The sequence below is a fragment of the Mobula birostris genome, chromosome 12 (genome assembly GCF_030028105.1).
Source record: "Mobula birostris isolate sMobBir1 chromosome 12, sMobBir1.hap1, whole genome shotgun sequence".
NCBI classification, from domain to species: Eukaryota; Metazoa; Chordata; class Chondrichthyes; order Myliobatiformes; family Myliobatidae; genus Mobula; species Mobula birostris.
Genome location: NC_092381.1, coordinates 73,147,814 through 73,169,710, shown reverse-complemented (window position 1 = coordinate 73,169,710; position 21,897 = coordinate 73,147,814). Strand labels below are relative to the sequence as shown.

The following is a 21,897-nucleotide window of genomic DNA, read 5'->3' as shown; positions in this document are numbered from 1 at the left end:
CCACGACCACTGGACTAAGTGTGTAAATGTAGGAAAAATAAATGTGCTAGGTTTTCTAATATTGACTCCTTCTGCCCTAGGCCACAAACTTATCAATCACCCCTCGTATTTGAAATCGCATCATACTGTTAAACGATTCCTACAGCTCTGTACTGTTGGGACTTAGAAGATATTAATGTACAAGAAAATAAATACAAATCATGTGTTCCGGTATGTTTTTTTATATATACAACTATTTCCTTCTTAATCCAACCTTAGCCTTCTATTTCGATGACTACATCATCCTCTTCAATGTTTTGCCTCCTAACTGAGTTGGATGGTACTGACCTTACTCAGTGTCACTGTTTTATTGAAATAAAGCCAGGGAATAATCTCCATTTGTTTCTCTTGAATTGCCCGATCATCTTTCTTGGCATGCTTCTCGATCTCATTTACAGATACTCCTAAACAATATTATCCAAAAATATCAGGCTCCCTATATACCCTGATGACACCTAAGTTCCATCTCACCAGTGCCTCTCCCTTGGTTGGCCTTAAAATTGTAGTGTGGACTTTCAGCCCAATTGAATTGATATTACCCAATTTCCTTCACATGTTGTGGAATAAGTGAAGAAAGATAAGCTAGCCACATCTGAGACTGGCAGCCAGTGGGCAAATCAGACCCTGAACAGGGGCGTCTGTTCATCAGAGAATATGAACCCAGTCGGGGAGAGGGGCAAGGAGAGACGTGAACTGGTCTTTGATAGATCATTGCCTTGTGACAAGTCTTGGGTAGAGATCAGTGGCCTATATTAAGGTTCATTAATAGAAAGAATCAATTTTTTGGGCTAGGGAGAATCAGAGGGCAATTACGAGTGAGAGGTGAGAGAGTATTTGGTAATGTGGAGGTAGCGTGCAGGAATGGCCTAACAAAGAAGAGGAGGTAAATTAATAGGCCACAACTAAATAGAATCTCAGTGTGGCATGTGGCCATTAAAGCTTGCTTTTTTCCAGGAATAAAGGGGAGAAGCTCTCTTCTACAATCATTCTGAGCACCGGTGCCCCACAAGGCTGTGTACTCAGTCCCCTGCTGTATTCACTGTACACTCATGATTGTGTAGCCAAGTTTCCATCAAACTCAATATGTAAGTTTGCTGACGACACAACAATTGTAGGCCGTATCTCAGGTAATGATGAGTTTGAGTACAGAGAGGAAATTAAGAACCTGGTGGCATGGTGCGAAGACAATAACCTATCCCTGAACGTCAGCAAGATGAAGGAATTGGTTGTTGACTTCAGAAGGAGTAGCGGACCGCACGACCCAATTTACATCAGTGGTGCGCAAGTGGAACAGGTCAAAAACTTTAAGTTCCTCGGGGTCAATATCACAAGTGACCTGACTTGGTCCAACCAAGCAGAGTTCACTGCCAAGAAGGTCCACCAGCACCTTTACTTCCTGAGAAAACTAAAGAAATTTGGCCTGTCCCCTAAAACCCTCACTAATTTAAATAGATGCACCGTAGAAAGCATTCTTCTAGGGTGCATCACAACCTGGTATGGAAGTTGTCCTGTCCAAGACCGAAAGAAGCTGCAGAAGATAGTGAACATGGCGCAGCACATCACACAAACCAATCTTCCGTCCGTGGACTCACTTTACACCGCACGCTGTCGGAGCAGTGCTGCCAGGATAATCAAGGACACGACCCACCCAGCCAACAGACTTTTTGTCCCTCTTCCCTCCGGGAGAAGGCTCAGGAGCTTGAAGACTCATACGGCCAGATTTGGGAATAGCTTCTTTCCAACTGTGATAAGACTGCTGAACGGATCCTGACCCGGATCTGGGCCGTACTCTCCAAATATCCAGACCTGCCTCTCGGTTTTTTTGCACCACCTTACTTCCCATTTTTCTATTTTCTATTTATGATTTATAATTTACATTTTTAATATTTACTAATTTTAACTATTTTTAATATTTAATATTTGTAATCCAGGGAGTGTGAAGCGCAGATTCAAATATCGCTGTGATGATTGTACGTTCTAGTACTGATTGTTTGGTGACAATAAAGTATAAAGTAAAGTATAACCAGTAATTGACCTCAACTAAATAATGTGGTCTAGCTTCTCCTGTTATGCTCTAAAAGGATCTTTGCACAGGGAATGTCATTGCTTTGCACATGATCTGATTCACTCCTGCCATAGAGTATTAATAACTTGTTCTTCAACTTCATCATCTAACCTGTAATCTTTAATATTGATAAGGACAAGGGCAGCAAGCACTTGAGAAATCAAGATGAAGATCAGAGATGAAATTTTTGACAGTGGAGAACATTCAAGAGCCAAATGACATTCCATCCAAGTCATGTATCATCTTGACCTTCAATTATTACTGTATAATGACTAAAAATATGTAGGAAATTAGATAATATCAACTCAATTGTGCCTGAAGACTACACCAGAATTTTAAGGCCAGCAAAGAGATAAGAGAGGTGCTGGTGAGATGAATCTAGGTGATCAGGGTACACATGGGACCTAGAAGGCTTGATGCTTAATGTTACTGAACCTGCTACAGAGATCAAAGTCATCTCTGATACTTCAAGACCATTTCTGCCACCCCACCCCACCTCTGATCCAAAAATACATGTCTCTGCTTTGAATATACTCTAATGACTAACTCTCAGGATTTAATGCACTTTGCGTTAAGAAATTTAAATAACAATCAATTTACTTAATGCAAAATTCTAGTCTCTTCACTCAAAAGAAAAGCAATCTCTTGCTGGCATTTTAAATTTAGCATTATGCAAGTAACAAACCAATCATGAATAAATAATATTTTGTATTTCAGTTCCTTGCTCTCCAACCAATCTAAATTCTTCTTGGGAAAATGGTACACTATTTCTATCATGGAAGGAGTCGATTAATGCCGCAGAGTATGTTGTGTATGAAGTTTCCAATTTAGAAAGAAATGAGATTTGCAGAACATCAACTCTCTCGTGTAAAATTTCAAATGTTCAGAATGATACAGTTGAAATTGTTGCTTTAAATTCTGCTGGCGAAAGTGAAATCACTCCAGTAATTTTTTTCTAAGGTAAGTCTTTCTGCCTTGAAAATACATGATAAGTCATTGAAGGTTTATTCTAACAGATATACCAAAAGGGTTTTTTGATTTTTTTTGTACTACAGATTTTGTTTTGTGTATTAGTAACTTAATATAATTGAGAGAAATAGTAGACAAATTTCCTTATTAAAATGTGCTTCTATAGATTTGATTTGTTCAGCTTGTGGTCAGATGCCCAAATCTATTATTAAAGCATGTTTTGCTTATCTTTGTTCCAGTAATTTACGAGCCTGACTGAATTTTTTGAGGATGTGACTAAACACATCGATGAAGGTAGAGCAGTAGATGTAGTGTATATGGATTTCATCAAGGCATTTGACAAGGTACCCAATGCAAGGCTCATTGAGAAAGTAAGGAGGCATGGGATCCAGGGGAACATTGCTTTGTGGATCCAGAACTGGCTTGCCCACAAAACTCAAAGAGTGGTTATAGACAGGTCATATTCTGCATGGAGGTCAGTCATCAGTGGTGTGCCTCAGGGATCTGTTCTGGGACCTCTACTCTTCGTGATTTTTATAAATGACCTGGAGGAAGAAGTGGAGGGATGGAAATTAAATTTGCTGACGACACAAAGGTTGGAGGTGTTGTGGATAGTGTGGAGGGCTGTGAGAAGTTACAATGGGACATTGATAGGATGCAAACCTGGGCTGAGAAGTGGCAGATGGAGTTCAAACCAGATAAGTGTGAGGTGGTTTATTTTGGTAAGTCAAATATGATGATAGAATATACCATTGATGGTAACACTCCTGGCAGTGTGGAGGATCAGAGGGATCTTGGGGTCCGAGTCATAGGACACTCAAAACTGCTGCGCAGGTTGACTGTGTGGTTAAGAAAGCATACCGTGCATTGGTCTTCATCAATTGTGGGACTGAGTTTAGGAGCCAAGAGGTAATGGTGCAGCTATATAGGATCCTGGTCAGACCCCACTTGGAGTACTGTGCTCAGTTCTGGTTGCCTCATTATAGGAAGGATGTGGAAACGATAGAAAGGGTGCAGAGGAGATTTATAAGGATGTTGCCTGGATTGGGGAGCATGCCTTATGAGAATAGGTTGAGTGAACTCAGCCTTTTTTCCTTGGAGCGACAGAGAAGAAGAGGTGGCCTGATAGAGGTATATAAGATGATGAGAGGCATTGATTGTGTGGATAGTCAGAGGCTTTTTCCCAGGGCTGAAATGGCTAACATGAGAAGACACAGTTTTAAGGTGCTTGGAAGTAGATAGAGGAGTTGTCAGGTGTAAGTTTTTTACACAGAGAGTGGTGAGTGTGTGGAAAGGGCTGCCAGTGACGGTGGTGGAGGCGGATACGATAGGGTCTTTTAAGAGACTCCTGGACAGGTACATGGAGCTCAGAAAAATAGAGGGTTATGGGTAAGCCTAGGTAATTTCTAAGGTAAGGACATGTTCGGCACAGCTATGTGCTGTAAGTTTTCTATGTTTCTATGTCTCTAATCATTTGGTCTGATGTTTAAACTTGTCAGCAAGCTTTGTGTTTTCTGCTGCATTTGATCATCTAAAACCCTGTTACACTTCTATAGCTGCTTGAAGATTTTGATTTTTTGGGAGGTATTCCATTTCATATCTAGCCATTATTCCATGAAAGTGCAATTAGTGGCTTCCCAATTATACTTAGACTTACTAAAATGAATGTTGCTTAGAGAAAGGTACTGCATTCGTAACTAAATCAACAGTTACTATGAGATGTGTGGTAGTTCCTCTGTATCGAGAAATTATATTTATTACTCATTTTCATAGAGACATACTGTATAGAAACAAGCACTTCAAAAGCAAAAGACCAAATATATTATAAATTGCATGTAAAATGTAGAGGGAAGGTGGAAAGGAAATTAAATGAGTAAGAATGGCTTATATAGAATCTGAAAGACAATCTAAAAGGAAACGTAGGAATGAGAGTTAGTATATCATTAACAATAGTCGGTGGACTAAAATCAGCACGAGGTTTGCAAAGCGCTGAAGTGTTTTTGGCTCTTTTCAGCAGGCTGCAATCAGCGTGTGGCCAATAAAAAATGGATACGCAAGCGGAGTGGGGTTTGTGTGAGTGGGCCAGTGTTAGACTGGTCAGGCTTTGGCTCAACGGGTTTGGGTGAGCACAGGCATAGGTGCTAAGTAAGTTGCTAGTATTTTTTTTTCTTTGTCAGTACAGAGCTAGTGCACTGAGAATGGCTCTGGAGGTAGTGGTTTGTTCTTTGTGTGAGATGTGAGAACACTGGAAGACCTCCAGTCTCCCTGATAGCTTCATCGACACAAAGTGCACCGTGCTGTAGTTCCTTAGAGAATAATTTAAGGAAATGGGGTTGCAGCTGGATGCCCTTTGACTCATATGGAAAAATGAGGAGGTGATAGATAGGAGCTACAGGGAGGTAGTCACCTCTAAGTTGCAGGAGGCAGGTATCTGGGTGACTGACAGGAGAGGGAAAGTGAATAGGCTGCCAGTGCAGAGTACCCCTGTGGCCGTTCCCCTCAATAATAAGTAAACTGGTTTAGATACTCTTGGGGGCAACGACCTAGCGGGGGATGCCGCTGCAACCAGGTCTCCGGCACTGATTCTGGTGCTGTGGCTCAGAAGGGAAGGGGTTAAGATAAGAAGAGTGCAGTAATGATAGGAGATTCCGTAATTAGAAGAGCAGAAAGCAGATTCAGTGCATGAAAGGGACACCCAGATATGGATGTTGCCTCCCAGGTATCAGGGCCAGAGATGTCTCGGAATGGGTCCATGGAGGGTGAAAAGCCAGAAGTCATGATACATATTGGTACCAATGACATAGGTAGAAAAAGGGAGGAGCACCTGAGTGAGAATACAGGGAGTTAGGCAGAAAGCTGAAAAGCAGGACCTTCAGGGTAGTAATTGCTGGATTGCTGCCTGTGTCACGTGCCATTGAGGGTAAGAATAGGATGATTTGGCAGATGAACACATGCCTGAGGAATTGGTGCAGGGGGCGGGTTTCAGATTTCTGGTTCATTGGAATCTCTTCTGGGGAAGGTATGACCTGAACAAAAGGAATGGATTACACCTAAATCTGAGGGGGACCAAAATCCTTGTGGGCAGGTTTGCTAGAGCTGTTGGGGAGGGTTTAAACTAATTTGGCAGAGGGATGGGAACTGGACTGATAGGACTGAGGATGGAACAGTTGGTATACAACTAGATGCAGTGTGTAGTGAGAGTGTGAGGAAGGACACGCAGTTGGTGGGATGAGTTAAAGTGTAACGGGGGGCCAAAATTAAAAAGGGTTATCGATACAGGACTGAAGGTGTTATACTTGAATACATGCAGTGTACAGAATAAGGTAAACGACCTAGTAGCACAGCTAGAGTGTCAGGGCAGAATTGAGTGTCATTGCTATTACTAAGGAGAAGTGTTTGGGAAGCTGAAAGGTCTGAAGGTAGAAAAGTCATCTGAACTAGATGGGCTACACACCAGGTAGCTGATGAGATTGTGAAGGCATCAGTAATAATCTTTTAGGAATCACTAGATTCAGCAATGGTTCCTGAAGACTGGAAAATTGCAAATGTCACTCCACTATTTAAGCAGGGAGGGAAGCAGAAGGAAGGAAATTATAGGCCAGTTACTTCAGTGGTTGGAAAGATATTGGAGTCTATAATTAAGGATGAGGTTTCAGGGTACCTGGGAGGCACATGATAAAATAGGCCAAAGTCAGCATGGTTTTCTAAAAGTGAAATCTTGCCTGACAGTTCTGTTGGAACCCTTTGTGGAAATAACAGGTAGGGTAGGCAAAGGAGAGTCAGTGGATATTGTTTATTTAGATTTTCAGAAGGCCTTTGACAAGGTGCTGCACATAAGGCTGCTTAACAAGTTAAGAGCCAATGGTATTACAGGAAATGTACTAGTATGGACAGAAAATTGGCTGACTGGTAGGAGGCAAAGAGTGGGAATAAAGGGGCCCTTTTCTGGTTGGCTACTGGTGATTAGTGGTCTTCCACAGGGGTCAGTTTTTGGACCACTTTGTTTCACATTATACAGTATGTGAATGGTTTGGATGATGGAATTAATGGCTTTGTGGACAATACGAAGATAGGTGGAGGGGCAGGTAGTGTTGAGCTTGCAGAAAGGCTTGGACGGATTAGGAGAGTGGACAAAAAAGTGGCAGATGGATTATAATGTAGGGAAGTGTATGGTCATGCGTGTTGGTAGAAGGAATAAAGGTGTAGACTATTTTCTAAACGAGCAAAAAAAAAAATCAGGGGTACAAGGGGACTTAGAGTCCTCATGCAGGATTCCCTAAAGATTAATTTGCAGGTTGAGCTGGTGGTAAGGAAGGCAAATGTAATGTTAGCATTCATTTCAAGAGGAAGAGTATATAAAAGCAAGGAAATAATGCTGAGGCTTCATAAGGCATTGGTCAGACTGCACTTGGAGTATTGTAAGCTGTATTGGACCCCTTATCTGAGAAAAGATGTGCTGACACTGAAGAGGGCCCAGAGGAGTTTCACGAGAACGATCCCAGGAATGAAAGGGTTAACACGAGGAGCGTTTGATGGCTCTGGGCCCATACTGACTGGAGCTTAGAAGAATTTGGCGGGGGGAATCTCATTGAAACCTATCGAATATTGAAAGGCCTAGCTAGAGTGGATTTGGAGAGGATATTTCCTATAGTGGAATTCTCTCAGAATTGAGGGACATCCACTTAGAACAGAAATGAGGAAAGATTTCTTTAGTCAGAGGGTAGTGAATCTGTGGAATTCATTGCCACAGACAGCTGTGGAGGCCAAGTCATTGGGTATATTTAAGGTGGAGGTTGATGTGATTAATCAGAGCATCAAAGGTTATGGGGAAGTGTCTTATGGTCTTATGAAACATTATCTCTTCCTCCTTCCACAAATGCTGATTGGCCTGGTAGGTACCTCTAGAATTTCTATTTTTGATTTAGACTTCCGGTCTCTGGTTCCTTATAGTGGTCTACATTTCACCTTGGCATCCTTTGTCATTATTCTTCCACTTTCATGGAATCCAGCAAAGTTTCTGATTATGGACAGGATCACCTCCACTTCCCCCAGGGATTCCAGGATTGAGGTGCAATGAGTTCACCATTTGAAGGCACATCTAATATGGAAGGACAATTTGAGGAAACAAAAGGGAATCAAAAGAGATGCCACAAGTCACAAAATATGGAGAAATAATTTCAGATGAGAAGCACTGAGAGAACACCAGGGCAGAGTGGATTGTTATGATAGAGCTGGAGAGATTGTGGAAGCACCAGAAATCAGGAACTAACTGGTGGAAATGGGTGGCAGAAGTCAAAAGGTCCATGTAGATCAATAGGTATGAGTATGACAATCAAAAAGTAAGAGTGTTGCAGTTATTTTGGACAGAATATTGATCCAAGAAAGGGCACTCCAACTATAGGAGGAGATGAGATTACAGAAAGTAGTAGGATTTTTCATAAGTATTTGAAAAGTTAAGAAGTAGTCAAGAAGTCGATTAGAGTATTTGGGAATTAAACTAAAAGTTCAGTTATTGAGGATAAAGGTTCCGTAACTTCTTAAATATGAATAAGAAACTAAGTTTACAGGCAGAGACACTTCTGGGATCAGGAATTTCAGCGATTTTAAAATATGATGTTGGTGATGAAAGAAACACTCATTCCTCTTTCTGAGAAGGTGACAGTCAGTAACCAACATAGCACCATAACTGAATGAATAAGGAAAAAAAAATCAGGAATATTCCCAATAGAGGTTAGAGTTATTTCTGAAGCAGAGAAAAATGCAAAGCAATGTGAAAAAAGCAGGTCAATGTAATTGTTCTGGGATTGTTCAAAGAGCCAGTGAGGAAATAACATTGTAAACTTCTATTCTTTCATGTTCCTAACTGAAGAAAGGGGAAAAATCTTCAGTAAGTTAGATATTTAATGAAAATGTTTAACAATGCAGACTTTAATTGTTCCCTGTGTTCGTTCTAGGCTATTATTCCTCTTCAAAAGAAGAAATGACCATATATTGCATGAAGGAATAAAAAGGATGCACAGTATGGTTACAACTGTAGTTTAAAAGGCTGCAACAAATTATTATTAACAGTTGTTACAAGATTGTCAGTATATCTGGTGGTTCAACTGGAACACAAAATGTAGTCAGCAAAGAAATCTACTAAAAGTAATAAATATTTTAACATGTGAAATTGCCAAAATCTGATCTCACGTTGACATCAAAAATCATATTCCATTTTGCTTAGTCAGCTACATTAAAATATCTTTCTATCACATTGACTGTTTACCAACTATGTCTAGTAAACAACTAGCCATCTAGAAAATTGTAAAAATGTCTCTGCATGGGTAGTACTTAATTGTTTTCCCCGGAGTTATAATTATCACATAATACTCCTCAGAAGGGTATGCTAATAGAACTGATGTGTCCTGTAGATGTTAGATTGTCTATATATGTGATGCTAATATAATGACTTTTTTAAATGTTATGTTTCTATTATGATTATTTACTGTGGCACAACTTCATAATGTAAGAGTAAGTGAATAGAATGATTTTATTTCTCTGTGATATACAAAGAGAAAATACAACTTCACTGTAGAAGCCAAGTGCCATTACTTCAATGACAGTCTTCATACTTATAAAAAAACTATATTTTTACTGATTTCCTTGTAATATATTGGTTCTATATTTGATGCATATAAATAAAACAAATCTCAGCACTTTAGTCATTATTTAGTTCAGAGAATAAATAAAATAATTTAAATAGCTTAAATTTTGGTATAAATATTTTCAACCTAACTAATTTATTTACAAGAAATTCTTAGTGATATTGAAATTGTTCTGTAAACAATATGATGCACAGTCTTAAAAGAAACATTACTTCTTGCAATATACAGCATGCCTTTCTTTTGCTAAGAAAATCATGTATTTCTTTAAGGTCACCAGGTCTAACTGCCTCTGTGTTATTGAGCAAATCCTGAAGTCAATCGAAGGTCAGAAGGGACCAAAAGGAAAAACTAGCTTTCTTTATAAGTGAATGTATCAAACAACGTGCATGCACAAAACCCAAAGAACTTCTTCATGGTTAGTTTGGACTTAATGAACAGCCACAGTACAGCAGAACTGCTCAAAGTGTTAAGTTCTATTCCTGTTTTTAAGTAACTGCTATTGTCCTCACAATGTGTCAGCAATTTTCTACAACAGTAAAGGAATTCATGTCCAATGGTAGTTAACACGTTGACTAGTTTCTTTTAAAATACCTTCAGACTTGCATTCCATTATTATGCATTATAAAGCAAAACCTGAATGAATACTACCCATATCAAATATAGACTGCATCACACTAAACAATTTCTCTTTTGGTTCCCCCCACTTTCTCCAAACTCCAGGTGTAGCTACGGGAACCTGCATTGGTCCCAGCTGTGCTTGCCTTTCTGTTGGCAACGTGGAACAGTCCATGTCCCAAGCCTTCAATGGTAATGATCCCCCAACTCTTTCTGTGCTACACTGGTGACTGCATTGGTGCTGCTTCATGCACCCATGCTGAGTTTGTCCATTTCCTCAACCTTGCCTCCAACTTCCACCCTGCCCTTAAATGCTCTTTGTCTATTTCTGACACCTCTCTCCCCTTTCTTGATTTCTCTGTCTCCATCTCTGGAGACAAACTGCCTACTGATATCTTTTATAAATCTTCTAACCCCACAGTTATATTGACTATATCTCTTCCCACTTTGTCCCCTGTAACAATGCCATTCCCTTGAATCAGTTCCTTTGTCTCTGCCATAGCTGTTCCCAGGATGAGACTTTCCTTTCCAGGACATCAGAAATGTCTTCCTTCGAAGAATGGGATTTCTTTTTCTCCACCATTGATGGTGCCCTTACCCGCATCTCCTTCATTTCCCACACATCCATACTTACCCCTTCTTTCTGCTCCCTTAAGGAGTTCTTGAGGAGCCTCTGCATCATTCTCCACTGATATTTTCAATGGGGCCCTACCACCAAACACATTCTTACCTCCTCCTTCCCTTTCTCCCATGGTCCACTTTCATGTCTTAGCAGATTTCTTTTTCTCTACCTATCACTTTCCAGCTTCTTACATTACTCCCTCCTACCCTGGCCTCACCCTATCAGCTTCTAGCTTATCTTTCTTCCTCCCACCCCACCCTCTTATTCTGGCATCTGCCCCCTTCCTTTCCAGTCCTGATGAAGAATCTTGGCCTAAAATGTTGACAGCTTATTTATTACCATATATGCTGCCTGAATTGCTCAGTTCCTCCAGTGTTCTGTGTCTGTTGTTCTGGATTTCCAGCACCTGCAGAATCACTTGTGTTTATATAACATACTTACTCATTTCATTGCAAGTTGTCTTGTACAAGCATTCTTATTTTTATTTTAATTGGCAAAATGGCTTTGTAACAGATTTTACAATCAGTTATAAGGCTATGTTACAAACTTCAGATCACCCATAAAAGTTGAGAGTTGTCAAGGACATGGATTTCATTATTGCCAACACAAATTGTGATCAAGTTTCTCTTTTTTTGTGGAATTCTGACATTCAGCCATAACATCAAGCCAACAAAATAGCCAATAAACACTGAAGATTTCATACAGACCCCATAACAGCAAAGTAAACAACATGAAAAAAATTAGAGTATAAACTAAAAGCTGTCAATGTGCAAGATTAAGGTTTAAATATATCTTTAATAAAATAAATAAATTGGATTTTGAAATATCACTAAAAAGATAATATATACACAAAACTACTTAATGCTGAATATTTAGTAGGTCAGGCTTGCAGTATATCTGAAGAGAAACAGTTAACCTTTCAGAGCTACAAATGGCACCTGGCCTGCTGCGTTTGTCCAGCATTTTAGGTCTTAATTCAGATTTCCAGCAACTGCAATTTTAAAATCTTCATAAAATTAACTTTCCAGGGTGAAAAGATTATTAGCAGAAATTATACTTAAGTATAACTTTAAGATTTCAAGACATAACATTGTGAAGATTTTTTTTAAAGCAGCAAATTTAAGTTTGTACATATCTAAAGTTCTCATTAGTTCCCTTATTTCTAAAAACAAAGTTTATAACAGCAAATTCTGTAAAGGAGTACAAAATTGCTAACAGTAATTTTCATATTTCTACTTTTAATTGCTTGTTTGCAGAAGGTGCCATCTGATTTCTTTCCTTATGATGATGTTCTACTAGATTCTTGAGTTATTTCAAGAAAATGAAAGGGGTGGAAGAATTAGACCTGTTCTCTAGTCTTGTAGAGAGGAGTATAGGGTTTGCATCCAATCCGTGCTTGGGATCGTCATGAGGAAGCAGGGTTGTTGGTGGTGCAGAGAAGTATTATTAATGCTTTTGGAAGCAACACCCACCTATTGTTCAACTGCCAACCAATCCCAGCCTGGCTTTCAGTAACTGATCAGTCTTCCAATCAACACCATGAATGTGCATTGGGTAAACTATTTAAATAGTCATGCTTTGGGATGTACAGTTGAATTTTCAATTTGAGATTTATAGTTGCATGAGTTTACTGAATAAAGGAGCATTTCGAGTTCCAGCCTTGTCCTATCTCATCAGTAGTTATAGGCGAGCGAACACAAGGATACCACAAATTCAGATTATGTCTGTGTATCATAGCAATAAGGATCTGGCCCAAGACCTTCCCAGATCAGCAGTAATGCGTCCTTCATGGTGGTAGGCATCATGGGTTTCAGAGAGTAGTACATAATTACATGGCATTTTATATTTTGTAGATGGTACCAACAGCAGCTAGGGTGTGCTGGTGATGAAAAAAGATGTTTAAGATGTTGAGGCTTTCTAAGGCATTGGTCAGACTGCACTTGGAATATTAAGCAATTTTGAGAATGAAAGGGTTAACATATGCACAACATTTGATGGTTCCATGACCTCTTAGTTAATGGTAATGATCCATGTCATAAAAAGACTTGGTACCTCTGCACTAGAGGGATAAGGAGGTTTCTTATTGAAACCTATTGAATATTGAAAGGCCTAGGTAAGACTGCACATGGAGGGGGTTGTTTCCTATAGTGGGGGATCCTAGGACCAGAGGGCACAGCCTCAGACGAGAAAGGCACGCCTTTAGAACAGAAATGAGAAATTCCTTTAGCCGGAGGGTAGTGCATCTGTGGAATTCATTGCCAGACAGCTGGGTAGGCCAAGTCACTGGGTAAATTTAAAGCAGTGGTTGATGGGCTCTTGATTAGAAAGGGCGTCAAAGGTTATGGGGAGAAGGTGAAACAATGGGATTGAGATGGATAATAGATCAGCTGTGATGGAATGGTGGAGCAGCTTGATGGGCCAAATGGCCTAATTCTGCTCCTGTCTTATGACGTGCAAGTGGAAGTTGCCTTGGAAGGTGGCACATTCCTTGACTGTAGTTGAAATCACACACATATCCAAGTAAGCATTCCATCACACTACACGTGATGGAATGCTTACTTGGATATGTGTGTGATTTCAACTAGTTAATTTTTCTGAATGATGATCTGCTAATTTTTCTACTAGTACAGTATCAACTTCTGTGCTAGATACATCCCACAGAACTTCAAGTAGCATAATCTATCTCTGCCATGCTTGGTCTCACTCTCTCAGAGGTATTCCTTCTCTTCCCATTCCTCCAAGCTTCTCTAAAATGAAAACTCTCCCTACCCCCAGTTCCAACAAAGGGTCTCAGACTTAAAATGTTAAATTCATACCATATTCCACAGATGCTGCTTGATCTTCTGTCTCCTGCATTTAAAAAAAATTCTAATGCATTACAGAGAATCTCCTTACAGAGTGCATCACTGGAACTGTAAAGCATTGTGTTAACCACTACGCTATTTATGCCATCTCCCTTCTCTTTCTTCCATTGTGTATTGTGATCAGCGACGTTTCAGCCCTGTATTTTTGAGTTTTTTTGAGAAAGGTTTATGACCATTTTAAAATGATGGATTTCTCTCCAAAGACACAGAAAAGAAGGCAGGCTTGAGATGACAGTATCAAGGAATGTGGTGGTTGAAAAGAACATGTCTAAAGTGCATTATACTTTGTGAACATTATTAAATATTTATTCCAACTCTATGTTCTTTCTTGTGTGTTTTTTTTAAAAACTTTCAAAACATGCAATGCAGCTTGAGAATTTTTTGGTGGGGTGGGGTGGGGTGGGGAAGAAATCTGGGATAAAAATTCCTTTCATTTGGATTGCCAAGCCCTGCTCTAGTCCATTTTAACATTGCACCTTTTAAATATTCTTTTTAATGGAACTGCAGATGAAGAACTCAAGTGAGCTCACATTCTTTTGTAAATGAGCGATTCATTCCAGTTTAAATGACACAAGAAGTCACATACTTGTTACCTTTTACTGCAGCTTTCAGTTAAGGAGTTAAACAAGTAATCTTGGGAAAGGTCCAGTTTGTAGACTTATCTAGGAAGCCCATGATTTCAGTTCAGATGCTTAAAAGTAGCCACTAAAGCAATGTGACCTTTGTATCATAGGTAAATTCAATCTACCATTGTTTTAAAGTATGATGTTGGTGCAAGTCTGGTAGCTGACTGAGGAACATTTTTTTCCTGATAATTTTCTACATATCAATCAGAATCGTATTTGATATCATCGGCATATGTCATGAAATGTCAACTTTACAGCAATGAAATATATGAGAAATAAATAGAGAATAATCTGAGTTACATAAGTATATACATCTGTTAAATTAAATAGTGCAAAATAACAAATAGTGATGTAGTATTCATGGGTTCAACAATCATTTGGAAATCAGATGGGAGAGGGGAAGAAGCTGTTTCTGAATCACTGAGTCTGTGCCTTCAGACTTCTATACCTCATTCCCCATAGTAAACAGTGTGAAGAGGGCATGTCCTGGGTGGTGGGGATCCTGAATGATGGATACCGCCTGCCTAAGGCACCGCTCCTTGAAGGTGTCTGGATACTAGAGGCTGGTACCCATGATAGAGCTGACTAACTTTACAAGTTTCTGCAACTTATTTCAACCTTTCAGACCTATCCTATTCACATAGTTATTTCTTTACTGTTCTGCACAACTATAAAAAGGAAATTACAGATTGCATATAGTGTCAATACATTAAGGATGTCAGGACAAATCCTGCAGACAGTATGGCATCCTGGATGCCAGTGTAACCCAGGTCAAACACACTTGCAGAAAGTATGGAGGAGGTCTAAGTGGGCAAAGTACTTTGTACCAGGAGACAGTCACTCTTCATGGGAAATAGCCTCCATTAGTGTCACGAACCCAAGCATAATGTCACATGTGTCTGGGCAGCCTCCAAACTGACAGCATGTACATGAAGCAAAGGGTAATTTCCCTCCCCCCCCCTTTTTTTCCTCCATTCCCCATTATTTATTTACTTGAGATAAACAGCATGGAACAGGCCCTTTCCACATTTTGATCCACACTGCTCAGTAATTGCTGATTTAACCTTTGCCCAATAATGGAACAATTTACAATGACCAATTAACTTACAAACTGGTTTGTCTTTGGATTATGGGAGGAAAGCAGAGCATATGTAAGAAAACCAGGTGGTCACAGGGAGTACTTAAACCCCTTACGGAGTGCATCACTGGAACTGTAAAGTGTTGTGCTAACCACTATCATATTTATGCCACCTCTCTTCTATTTCTTCCATGGTCCACTCTCCTATCAGATTTCTCTTTTAGCCCTTTAGCTTTCCCACTGAAGCAAAGATTATTGTAGAAAATTAAAGAAGTTGGGGCAAAGGATCGGAAGTTAACCTAGCTGAAAGCAAACAGTAGATCTGAACATGTCCAGTCAACAAGGTCTAATGATCATAACAGAGGCTTTTAAAAGTTCTTATAAAGCCAAAATTACGGTTGTTAAATTTGCCTACAAAATAAAGTAGGTAAATAAACAGATGACACAAGGAAGCCACAAATGGGATACAAGTATGTTATGAGTAGATAAAGATGTTTGGACAATGTGGGGAAAAATTTTGATTCTGGCAGGAAAAATATATCTAATTAATATTCCAGTGTTAAAATAATACAGCATTCCGCAGGTAGTAAGCAAGTAATTTATTTTTGACAGCTAAGTCTTTGGATCTCTTCTTTGAAAGGTGGTGCAAGTCATGTGCTTTTAATGGTCTCTTGATAGTAGGCAGTGAAAGGTTACTTCATATATATATACACCATAATACATAATGGAACTTACACCTGACCTGATTATAAGGTATTTTATGTGTAAGCTGCATGGAACAGGAAAGGCTGAGACCAGATGAGGTGCTATGACCATCACAACAGGACAAACTATGACAGTACCTGCAATTGACTGTTTGTTACAGGTTGTTTTGGAATAGCTCTGCTAGTGCAATATCATTTCTCAATAGGAATTATGTTTAGCTTACTGAAGAATTTGAGCCATACTGTTCAAAAAGGTTGCCTGTGGAGGAGCTAGGAGCAGAAGAGAAACTGAAATAGGATGTAGGGTCAACTGAGCATTGAACAGTTGGCTGTTACCAGAGACTGTTTGTGGAAAATTTTAGAACAGATCAGATCAATTATAACAAAGAAAGTAAGTGATTCAACTATAGTGCTAAGCAACCTAACAAGTAGCAGAAAAAAAGTGCTGCAATTAATGGGATGAATCAAGTGGAAGGTTTATTGTGGTATTGCTAAGACTGTGGATCATACTCCATCTGTCATCATTCCCACTGGGAATCACAGGTGAAAGACAATGCAAAAACCCAAGCACAAACCATTCCCTCAGTTCAGTAAATAAACAAACAATGTAAAGAATCTGTTAAACTGGAAGACCATATTAGTTTTTAAAAGATGCTTCCCAAGACTGGAGATTTCAAATTATATAACATAGGCATTTATACACATCTTTCATGACCAAAAGCACACAACTTTAGAAAATTAAGTTGTAACAATTCTGTTTGAATATAACAGCCAATTTGCTCAAGATCCAACCGACGTCCATGAATAACCAAGGTATACTGTTATACTGCTAAATTAAAATCCAAGTAACCAGGGAATGTGCTCAGTAAGGCATTTAAGAATTAGCGTGGAATCTGGAATAAGATTTCAACTTTCACTTGTTGACCTTGAACAAGTTTTCTGTTTATTTCCCACGTTATTGTAAAAGCTAATAAAAAGCCACAGCAACAAAACCATCCCTTTTAAGGATTGTTGAAATGTGTGCAAAACTAGACAGGAAATTCAATTCAGGAAAGAGTCATGATACTTATGCAAAGCACTTCTAGAGGGAGCACACTAATTCTCAGACCAAATTTGTTCTTGCTGCTTTACAAGAAATTTTGGGTGGGAACTAGCAGGTGCTTTCATTCCTGGAGGGAAAAGTGTCTTTTGTTACATCAATAACCAGTTGGTAGGTGACAGTTTAGGTATCAGTAAAACAGGTAATAGAAGAATAGGCTGTTTCATTGATTTTTATTTCAAAGTGGCAGAGAATTGTTAATTAAATTTAAGTTGAACCAACCACAGAGGCCACAGGAAACCTTAGATCCATAAGACATAGGAGCAGAATCAGGCCATTCATTCCATAAACATAAAATAATCTTCAGATGCTGTTGTCAAATGAAACACTCACAATGCGCTGGAGAAACTCAGCAGGTCAGTCAGCATCAGTTGACAAGATTAGTCAACATTTCAGGCCGAAACCCTTCGTCAGGACTGAAGGAAGAACTTTGGGGAGGGTTTGAAGAATGCTGGTAGTTGAAAAAAACAGTAATTTTAAAGACAAAGGGGTGGGGGAGGGGAAGCAGGGAGGTGATTGGCAGGAGAACAATGCAAAGTAGTAGAAGGAGGTGGAACTATGAGGGAGGTGAGTGTTCACACTATGAGTGTTCCATTCATTCCATCTTGTCTGCTCTGCCATTTCATCATGGTTAATCCATTTCCCTCTGAACCCCATTCTCCCTACAAGCATTCACACCTTGAATAATCAAGAACCTATCAATATCCACCTTATATAGACCCAATGATCTGGCATTCACAACTACCTGTGGCAACAAATTCCAGATCCACCACCCTCCGGCCAAAGAAATTCCTATCTCCATTCTAAATGGCCTTTTCTCAATTTTGGGCTATGTGCTCTGGTCCCAGACTCTCCCACCATGGGAAACATCTCCACATCCACGCCATCTAGGTCTTCCAACATTTGATAGATTTCAATGAAATTCCCCGCTCATTCTTCCAAACCCCAGTGAGTACAAGCACAGAGCCATCAACCGCTCCTTATATGATAAGCCTTTCATTCCCAGAAATCATTCTTGTGAACCTCCTCTAAACCCTCTTCAATGTCAGCACATCCTTTCTTAACAAGGGGCCCAAAACTGCTCGGAATACTTCAAGTGAGGCCTCACCAGTGTTTTATAAAGCAAAAACATTACATTCTTGCTTTTATACTCCTCTCAAAATGAATACTAACACCGACTCAATCTTTAAGGAATCCTGCACAAGGACTCCCATGTCCCTTTGCATCTCAGATTTTTGAATTTTTCTCTCAGCTTAGAAAACAGTCTATGCCTTTATTTTTCCATCAAAGTACATGACCATCCACTTCCCAACACTACTCCATCTGACAGTTCCTTGCCAAATCTCCGGTCCTTCTACAGCCTCCCTGCTTCAACACTACCTAGCCCTCCACCTATATTCGTATCATCCACAAAGCCATCAAAATCATGATACCCAATGCAAAAGGAAGCAGTTCAAACACCAACCCCCGCAGAACACTCGTTACAGGCAGTCAAAGGCTCTTTATTCCCACTGTTTGCCTCCTGCCAATCAGCCAATACCCAATCCACGATAGTATCTTTCCTGTAACCATGTGTTATCTTTAGCAACCTCCTGTGCAGCACCTTGTTGAAAGCCGCCTGAAAATCCAAGTGCACAACATCCACCACTTCACCTTCATCTATCCTACTTGTTATTTCCTCAAATTCCAAACAGATTTGCCATGCAAGATTTTCTTCTCAAGGAAACCATGCTGACTCTGGCTTATTTTATCAAGTGTTTCCAAGTACCCCAAAACCACATCCTAAAAAATCAATTCCAACATCTGAGGTCAGGTTAACAGGTGTATAATTTCCTTTCTTCTGCCTCTCTCCCTTCTTGAAGGGTGGAGTGACATTTGCAATTTTCCATTTCTCCAAAACCATGCCAGAATTTATTGATTCTTGAAAAGACCATTACCAATATCTTCACAATCTCTTCAACTACACCTTTCAGAACCCTGGGCTGTAGACCATCTGGTCCAGGAGATTTATGTACCTTCAGATCTTTCAGTTTCCCCAAGCACCTTCTTCCCGGTAATAGCAACGACGTTCACTTTCACCCTGACTTTGAAATTTCAGTCTTCACAGTGAAGACTGATGCAAAATAATTATTCAGTCCTCCAACATTTCCTTGTTCCCCATTACCTCTTCAGTGTCATTTACCAGAGGTCCAAATATACACTTTTGCTTTTAAATGCCAGAGGGAAAACACTTTTGGTGTCCCCTGCCCCCCCCCCCACCACCACCTAGGTACCTGCCTGTCCTTGAATGTTAAGCTCCCAAATATAATCTTTCAGCCATGACTCAGTGATGTCCACATCACACCTGCCAATCTTTAAACTGTTACGAGATGAACTACCTTATTCCATGTGCTGCATGCATTCAAGTATACCTTCCGCATTGTTTCATAACTTTTCATTTTGTCCCCCCTTTTACACTGCAACTCATACCACTGACTGCAGTTTTGTCTTATCTGCCTGTCCTTCCACAGTCTAACAATGCACTGCCCCTGCTTGTAAACCAACAGCCCTGATTTCCAGGTCCCACCTCCCTGTCAAATTAATTAGCTTAACCCTCCCCAACAGCCCCAGCAAACATGCCTGCAAGGATATTCACCACCTCAGGTTCAGGTGTAACCTGCCCCTTTTGTACAGGGCATACCTTCCCCAGAAAACATCCCACAGATCCAGAAATCTGAAAGTCTGCCCCCTGCACCAGTTCCTTAGCCAAACATTCATCGACACATTCTCACTGTCACTGGCAGCAATCCAGAGATTGCTACCTTGGAGGTCCTGCTTTTCAGCTTTCTGCCTAAATTCTATCTCCAGGACCTCACTTTCCCTACCCACGTCACTAGTGCCAATATGTACCAAGACTTCTGGCTGTTCACCCTCCCCCTTTCTAATGTAAAGCTGATCCAAAACATACTTGACCCCGTCACCTGGGAGGCATCATACCATCCAGGTGTCTTTATCTTGTCCACAGAATCTCATGATTGCTCCTCCAACTATGGAATCCCCTCAGTACTTTAGTCCTCTTCTTACCTTCCCCCTCCCCTTCTGAGCCACAGCACCAAATTCAGTGGCAAAGACAGGTCGCTATTAAGACACCCGGAAAATTTCACTAAAAGTATTGGCATCAACCCAGACTCTTATTGCCCAGAATCAGGTTGAGTGGCACTTCTCCCTCCATAAGGGTACAGTGACATGAGGCTTAAAGGACAATTACAGCAGAGACAAAGGCTAACCAGGAAAGCTTGAGAGAGACCCCCAACCCAACATGGTGGCAATCTTTTGTCAACACTGCCAAAGAACTTAATGCGTGAGTTGGCTCAAAGCCATACAATGCCTGAAGGAAACAGGCAAATCATACCAATTTCCATAACATTCCATTCAAATGTCTATGAAGGTTCTCAATCATCCAGGTCATTGTATATCAAACAAAAGTTACTCCTTGGAACGAGGGAGGATGAAGTGACTTGACAGAGGTGTACAAGGTGATGAGATGCATTGATTGTGTGGAGTGGTGAGTGGGTGGAATGCACTGACTGCAATGGTGATGGAGACAGATACAATAGGGTCTTTTAAGAGACTTAGATAGGTACATGGAGCTTAGAACAATAGAAGACTCTGCAGTAGGGAAATTCTAGACAGTTTCTAGAGTAGGGTACATGGTCTGCACAACATTGTAGGCTGAAGGGCCTGTAATGTACTGTAGATATCTATGTTCAGTAGTAAATCAAGGCAACTGGACTTGGTTGTGTTGTCTGTATGATGTTTCACTACTCACCTGGGAGGGTTCTTTGGTTCTAATCTATGGTGGGTAGTTTTCTGGCTTATAAACTGAGTTGTTTAAGGTACAACAATCACGTAAGGGTCCTTAAGAGGGGATGGGGGCACAACATCACCTAATGGCAATGTAGTTTTAGCATCTTTACACCAGTGTCTCCACAACAGTTCACACCTCCATTCATGCACAGATAATGATCCTCTCGTTACCTCAACAACCCTCATGTGATTGCTATACCTTTAAGTAAGAGCCTTAAGCTGGAAATCTACGGACCATGGATTAGAACTGAAGAAGCCTCTTAGATGAGAGGCGAAACATCCTCTAGACAACACAGCAAGTCCAGTTGCCTTGATTTACCATTGCTTGATTCTGTATTCAAATATTTTCTGCTCAAAATGTTCCAAACCAGGTGGTAGACTGCAAGAACTACTCCACCAGCTAATATCAATTTAAGGCAATACTCTAGAGGCAGCACTAGTTTAAAAACTTTTTATGCATGAAAAAAAATCCAGTCTCTACCTCGTCTTTCTTGTAAATATGACAAATCAATATTGCATCTGAATCATTAGTGAATTGGAAGGTGTACCTTGCATAATGAAAAATACAATTTTGCAATCAAGTTAAACTAAATACTGAGCATAGTTATAGTTTCCTTGCACCTTACAAGAGCTTCAAATATAGATCAAATGATTCATAAGTGTAGACCAATAGCAGAAATATATGCACGACACCTGTGTTCGCAAAAGCAGAATCTCTCCTAATAA

The 21,897-nt window shown here is 40.1% G+C and overlaps 1 protein-coding gene across 1 annotated transcript in view; it reads left to right on the top strand.

The window, feature by feature from the left end:
• Positions 1 to 9,786, top strand: part of fndc7b (fibronectin type III domain containing 7b) — a 69,669-nt gene extending 59,883 nt beyond the window's left edge. Inside the window, exons 43-44 of the mRNA XM_072274125.1 lie at positions 2,822 to 3,064; positions 9,028 to 9,786. Coding sequence (XP_072130226.1) covers positions 2,822 to 3,063 — 242 coding nt within the window. The 3' untranslated portion in view covers position 3,064; positions 9,028 to 9,786. The remainder of the gene's footprint in view (positions 1 to 2,821; positions 3,065 to 9,027) is intronic.
• The last annotated feature ends 12,111 nt before the right edge of the window (positions 9,787 to 21,897 follow it).